This window comes from Rhinopithecus bieti, unplaced genomic scaffold (assembly GCF_001698545.2).
Source record: "Rhinopithecus bieti isolate Rb0 unplaced genomic scaffold, ASM169854v2 scaffold_15501, whole genome shotgun sequence".
NCBI classification, from domain to species: Eukaryota; Metazoa; Chordata; class Mammalia; order Primates; family Cercopithecidae; genus Rhinopithecus; species Rhinopithecus bieti.
Window position 1 is genome coordinate 946,103 of NW_016808317.1, and position 7,504 is coordinate 953,606.

The 7,504-nt window shown below is 35.3% G+C and overlaps 1 protein-coding gene across 6 annotated transcripts in view; it reads left to right on the forward strand.

The window, feature by feature from the left end:
• Positions 1-6,844, forward strand: part of PLAG1 (PLAG1 zinc finger) — a 51,755-nt gene extending 44,911 nt beyond the window's left edge. For all 6 annotated transcript variants that reach the window (XM_017886444.1, XM_017886446.1, XM_017886447.1 and 3 more), the window contains one exon: positions 236-6,844. In XM_017886444.1, coding sequence (XP_017741933.1) covers positions 236-1,496 — 1,261 coding nt within the window. In that variant the 3' untranslated portion in view covers positions 1,497-6,844. The remainder of the gene's footprint in view (positions 1-235) is intronic.
• Positions 6,845-7,504: the final 660 nt, after the last annotated feature.

Consider the following 7,504-nt stretch of genomic DNA (forward strand, 5'->3'; position numbering starts at 1 on the left):
TCATTTGCTTTTGTAATGATAGCTGGAAACCAGCAAAAACTAAAGTGGCAACTTAAATGGCTCAAGTTTTGCAGTAATTAGGTATATTAACTATCCTTGTGGTATATATTAAGTTAAACAGTTTCCATTACTAAGGGAATTCTGTGTTAGCATAGCAGATTAGCTTCCATTTGAAAAGTGAATACATGCCATTTTTGTCATGATAACTACTTATAGATTATATCTGTGTTTAAAGGCACATGGCTACTCATTCTCCTGAGAAAACCCACAAGTGTAATTATTGTGAGAAAATGTTTCACCGGAAAGATCATCTGAAGAATCACCTCCATACGCATGACCCTAACAAAGAGACGTTTAAGTGCGAAGAATGTGGCAAGAACTACAATACCAAGCTTGGATTTAAACGTCACTTGGCCTTGCATGCCGCAACGAGTGGTGACCTCACCTGTAAGGTATGTTTGCAAACTTTTGAAAGCACGGGAGTGCTTCTGGAGCACCTTAAATCTCATGCAGGCAAGTCGTCTGGTGGGGTTAAAGAAAAAAAGCACCAGTGCGAACATTGTGATCGCCGGTTCTACACCCGAAAGGATGTCCGGAGACACATGGTGGTGCACACTGGAAGAAAGGACTTCCTTTGTCAGTATTGTGCACAGAGATTTGGGCGAAAGGATCACCTGACTCGACATATGAAGAAGAGTCACAATCAAGAGCTTCTGAAGGTCAAAACAGAACCAGTGGATTTCCTTGACCCATTTACCTGCAATGTGTCTGTGCCTATAAAAGACGAGCTCCTTCCGGTGATGTCCTTACCTTCCAGTGAACTGTTATCAAAGCCATTCACAAACACTTTGCAGTTAAACCTCTACAACACTCCATTTCAGTCCATGCAGAGCTCGGGATCTGCCCACCAAATGATCACAACTTTACCTTTGGGAATGACATGCCCAATAGATATGGACACTGTTCATCCCTCTCACCACCTTTCTTTCAAATATCCGTTCAGTTCTACCTCATATGCAATTTCTATTCCTGAAAAAGAACAGCCATTAAAGGGGGAAATTGAGAGTTACCTGATGGAGTTACAAAGTGGCGTGCCCTCTTCATCCCAAGATTCTCAAGCATCATCATCATCTAAGCTAGGGTTGGATCCTCAGATTGGGTCCCTAGATGATGGTGCAGGGGACCTCTCCCTATCCAAAAGCTCTATCTCCATCAGTGACCCCCTAAACACACCAGCATTGGATTTTTCTCAGTTGTTTAATTTCATACCTTTAAATGGTCCTCCCTATAATCCTCTATCAGTGGGGAGCCTTGGAATGAGCTATTCCCAGGAAGAAGCACATTCTTCTGTTTCCCAGCTCCCCCCACAAACACAGGATCTTCAGGATCCTGCAAACACTATAGGGCTTGGGTCTCTGCACTCACTGTCAGCAGCTTTCACCAGCAGTTTAAGCACAAGTACCACCCTCCCACGTTTCCATCAGGCTTTTCAGTAGGATTCTGGGACATGGATGTATTACAGAAATGTATGTGTAGCCATGCCCTAGATGACCATTTTTATTTTAGTGCCTACTTTAAAACAGTATAAAAATTTCTGCTTTTGTATAATACAAATTCTCATTAAGCCAGTATAAAATAGAAACTAGCTTTTAAAACGAGCTTTGGAACCATTTGTGTTCAGTTATGTTTACCTGGGTATTTTGTCCTGATTCACTGCCAATTGTCATATTTTAAGAGGTTGTTTTTTTTTTTTTTTTTTTCCATATAGGAAAGCCATTATTTGTAGTAAACCTTTATAAATCCCATTTTCAAATTACTTTTAGATCTTAAAATTTTCATTTTGTCTAATAACAGTGGCTCTACCTTTTGACATCTGGCTCATTAAAAGTTTAGCAATAGAATGTAAATTGTATAAAATGTTTGTGAATAACTAAAGGGTTTAAATTTTTTTACTAGCATCTAAATGGATTAATAATCAAGTACTTCAAATGAATTAAGAGTCCAGTTTGGGAAGAAAACAGATGTTTGTTAGATACACCATAATTTCAGATCAGTATATTCTGAAGACTCGCTATTGTCTGGCTAAAATATTTGCCATCTTTATTATGAGCCTTTAAGAAAAATAAACCCTAAATACAAAGCATCAGTATTTATAGCAAAAAGAGACTCTTTGTTAGGTGACATGGCATTTCGTGCCACTTAATAGTTGGCCCTAAATTAGTACACAAGATATTTTGTCATGTTTCATCCTTCTTAACATGCTACCTTTTCATTTAATAATAGTAATAGTGTATGGCATTGGGGTCTTCAGAGTCAATACATAGGTAGATCTCTTTAGTCTTTTCCACCTTTCACATCCAAGGGGTAGGTCAAGTACAGCCAGCAATTTATTTTGATTGTTGGTACATGGTTAGTACATAATCTAGAGCCATTGTGGAACTGCAGCCATGAGGTGTGTTTATCCCAGAGTGGACTGACTCAGCCTCTGTGGGTGACAGACTTCTAAGCAGGAAGATAGATATGAAGAACATGGTTACATTTGCGAACTTGTCTAGGGATCATGGCCCCTGTAGCCGCAGTTAAAAACTGGACTTTTTAGAAGTAAAGTGAAAGCATATTGCTTATATCATTTCTTGTTGAATTTGATACGTTTTCTTTCCCTTAAGAACCAAAAGCAGAAAACAAAACAACAGTCCTACCCCCATGTTATCTTTCTGATTCAACGTGAATCCATCTTTCCTTGCAATTTTTTGGATGGAGAATTTGAAGTTGAATGCATTAGAAAACTACCTGAGGAACTACCACAAAGTTTTAAGTGACTAGAAATATATACAGTAAAATCCCACTTTCATGCTTCTCTGGGAAATGATAGGAGTGTTGCAAATAAGTTGAGTTTGTAGAGGGGAACAAAGTAAAGTAAAACAAGCCTATCTTGGTTAACATGAAAGTAATAATCGAGAATATATTATATTCACTGAATAATTATAGGCTTTTCCTCACCTTAGACAACCAACATAATCTTCTTAAAGGTCTAATTAATATATTTTTCTAAGGGTCAGTTGGGACATTAACCTAAGAAACATATCTATTAAGCACTTGTTAACACCTTATTTTGGGACCCTCTCCGTTGGGGACGGGGCAAGGGTGGGAGGTTTTAGAAGAGTATATATCTCTTTAAAAAAAAAAAAAGAAAGAAAATATTTCTGAGCACTCATTAGCCCTATATGGAAACTTCTTTCCTTTTTGTAGGGCCAGTTATCACTGCAGATTGCAATGTTTACCAAGAATTTCTAAAAATGAGTGCAGATTACTGAATATAATACGTTATTTAAAATATTTGGGAGTAGTATAATTTGTGGAGAAATGTAAATTGTAATAATGTAAATGGGGGCTTCAATATATATATATATATATATAAAATACACACACACACACATATCGCACTTCATAGAATCAAAGTTGCTCTCTGAAGGAGCTTTGGCTCCTGATATTTTATCATGCTCCTATATTGTTTTAATCCTAGGAGCAGTAGTTTTATACTTATGTATTTAAATTTTATTATGAAAATTACATTTATTAAAATGTGTGTTCCAAAGGCATTAAAATTATATATGTTAATAAGGAAGTACATTTTAAATTTTCAAACTGCTCCTAGCTTTTGGTTAGGAGAATATTTGTTCTGAAAGTAGGCTTTTCGCTCTGCTTCATTACTGCTTCCTTTAGTTTCTATGAAACAGATTGCTTACCTAAATCTTTAGTTGAATGATTAGTGTTCAATATTGCTTTAATCACCATATAAAAGGAAAAAAATTGGTGACAGAGCACAAATAGAAAACCTATTTTTAAATAGAAATCACAAATAGCAAGTGTGGAAGCACTACTTTATTCTGTTTAAAATTTACTTAAGAAGGCATCAAATTAGTGAATTGAGACATTGGCCTTAGTAGGCTGTATTCACTGCTAATTTTAAAAAGGGAGTACCAGGATTTATTAAGTAAAGCATTTTGGAAATGGGGAATAGCGCCATATATGTGTGTATCTGTGTGTGTATATATATATAAATATACACACACACACACACACACACACACTCTTAAATCTTGCCCTGCATGAAATTCAAATACATGGAGGCACATCTTTCAGGGCACCAGTGTTAAAATTGTGGAGTCTTAATTTTCATATGTACACCTCTTTGCCTGTTCCTGCCCCCACAGACTTGAAATAACACTTCAGAGTAAGAGGGAATTCAGCTAACTTGTTTTAAAATTGACTGTATTGGTCACTAAACCCTTTTTGAGAGAATTTCTATTAAAGATGAGGCAGACTCACTTATTTGAATTGCACAACGTTCTAACAAGGATGTAACACAGAATTGGCTTTTTTTTTTTCCCTAGAAAAAGATTGTTTATAGAAACAAACAGTTTCTATGTCAACTAGATATGATTAAAAATAAGTATTGCCAATGCTGTTTTCATTCTCCAGTGGCCAGAATCATTATCCTTGAAATTTCTGGTAGTGCCTTAGCTTGGTTAAAAAAAAAAAAAGTGGGGGGGAGATTAACATTAAATAAAAGTAGTTTAGAATTTGGACCTCAGACAAGATATTGAACCTCATTCAGTTTCACTTCCACATGTGTGTACAAATTAGGTCACCAAACATGGAAATGTGAGTGTGGAAGGATCTTGGCACTGTAAGCAATGCTATCCATTGATGTATACAAGTACCTTTATAGTTATCGATCACTGTTAAAACTTTCATTTTAAAATCCTATTACCAAGTTCAGTTTTTTAAAACTTCAGTTGTCCTGGCTGATTATACATCACTCTGTGTGCAGCTTTTTTATTTCATTTAGTGTTTCTTTCAAGCTGTGTATTTTTGCCTATTTGTTGCTTGTGCTTTATTTTTCTTAGTCATTTGTGGAATATAGTGATATATTGTGTTAATTTGGACAGTAGCGGTTTTTAAAAACCATATACTGACTGAAACATGAGCCAGAGCTGATTGCTTTATTAAGCTAATAATGAATGTTAAAGAGTACATATTTTCAGGATCGTTCATCTAGTGAGCAATACACATATTATAGGCCAATATTTTTTTAAAAAATAGAGCTTGGTCAACGTCTATACTACACATATTACAAGATATAGCACTTTCAAAATGAATCTAAACCTTTACAGAAACTTTCTTATAGGTTATGCCTTTTAAGACTTACTATAATTCAAGTGCCATTAGATGATATATATGTAGGCCTTTGATATATAATGCTTTGTGTACAAAAATGGTAGATGGTATTTTAAACAGGTACATTTTTACAGTGTTTTCTTACCAATTTGCTATATTGCACAGAATCAGTGTGTGTCTTTTCATAAGGTTTTACAATGGTTTATTTTTTTACAAGGTTTACGTGTCTCAAAGCACACTGTCTTCCCAGTACGTAAGTTGAAAAATACCAGTTCACCCAAGTTGCTTCTAGCCTACTGAGATCCATGTGACATTGGAGGAGATCTTTTCAATGTTCAGTATTCGTCATTAGCAATGGCTGGCTGTTAGTTCTGGTAAATGTGTGCCTAAGTTGAACTTGCCTTGTTTTTCTCACACTGTGTCAGCAGCCATGTCTACAACACAGATAGTCTGTTGTGATCACATAGATCTACATAAGTTGTGCAGTTTTGTGCTAAAAACCCGTAGGGAGCTCCTTTGGGATCATAGAAAAGAAGATCATGTGACCAGCATTGGTGAAGGCACACTCAGATTGCACTTAGGCCCTTTCTATGATGTTGTGAACCCTCTGAGGATGGAAGGCAGTGTCTTTTGATGTTATCTAGCCTAGAAGTGACACAGAACTATTGCTAATGTATAAAACACTTCATTGTATAAGCTTCAGTGGTACAGATGAACCAGAATGAATGTTTATCTTCTCAGAAACACTCCTTCAATATTATGTTGGATCATGCTGCTAATGTAACTTGGGCTACAACTCTTCATGGTGCTACAAACTTCTCTGTCTCATTCAGTCGTATTTTTTTATCCATAGAAAAAGGACTACATTAGGTGTAAAAGTGTACAATATATTTTTATACTGTGACTTAATTTGTCATTAACAAACTTTTACACCACCACAATGTATTCATGTGCACTTGCAAAAGGAGATCTCGGACATGCAAATGTTACCAGAACAAACCCAGCTTTTGTCCACAAGGTGACTGTAACTCAGAATGGAAAGTGGGCTTTATAATAGGGTGTGGAGTGAAGAACATGCTGTATGTTACTAACAGCCCTTTGAATTTAACAAAAACTGGGAATCCATTAGGAAACGGATTGCATGATACCTGAACATAAGCTGGACTGCTGAAATTGTATTTTTAGCTAATGAAAAGTATTTGGACTAGTACTCTAAAATGTTCTAATGATAAAGTTTGAGTCAAAATAGAAAAGAAAAAATCTGCATTCCAGGCCGAATTTTGTATATTTTTATTGCATTTAAAATTGCTATTCTGTAATATTGGGAAATCAAGTGGCTTATCATGTATATCATGTACTTAAAATGTATTCACAAACTACTGTTGTATTTGTATAAAATATAGACAAAGATCATATTTTTTGTGTGTGTATAAGCTCTGTAAAATAGCAATCACATTATGAAGCTGCAGTGATACTACATTTTAAACATTCACATCCAAAGAAGCAGGCTATTTATTGTCCATATACCGGTTTTAAAATATTAATTTGCTGCTAATTAAACAATAGTACTGCAGCTTCTTGTGGCCTACAGTGTTATGTTTGCTGTAAGAATAAGATATGTGAATTCCACAAAATATATGAATAAAATTATAGAATGGCTTTAGATAATGTAGATCTTCCTGAAATTTTAATAGATGATACTTTTCTATTTGCTATCGCATTTTTTCTTCAAATTATAAATATTTTCTCCTTTGATTAATATTCTAATAGCTGGCTCTAGGACAATATTGTTGAAATGAAATGTAAAAGCTAGGTTTTTGGTTTGTTTTAAAACTTTTGTATCTTTAGAGGAAGGATAGAAATTGTAAATAAAAAAAGTCAAAAGATGATGCATCAACACTTTAATCCAGGTGAGTTTAGAATTCAAAAAAGGATATTAGTTGCTTGTTTCTGTGAGATAAAATTGGCATTTAGCAGTTATTTAACACTTACTGTTTGTCAGTACTAAAATTATTCTTTCAGAATATTTTATGTGTTTTCAGAATAATTTTAGCTTTGGGCTATTTGCCTAAAATTTTGCTGAAGAAAGCTCTCTTGACAATTTGTGTGGACCAAAATGGTTATCACACACATATTTCAGCTAACACTCATCTGCTAAATGGTCAGCAACACAGCTTCCGAGACAGGTATTAATTCTAAAAATTTGGTTAATACCTTTCCAGGAACCAACTGTAGAAATAATTTGTTATGGCCGGGCGCGGTGGCTCAAGCCTGTAATCCCAGCACTTTGGGAGGCCGAGACGGGCGGATCACGAGGTCAGGA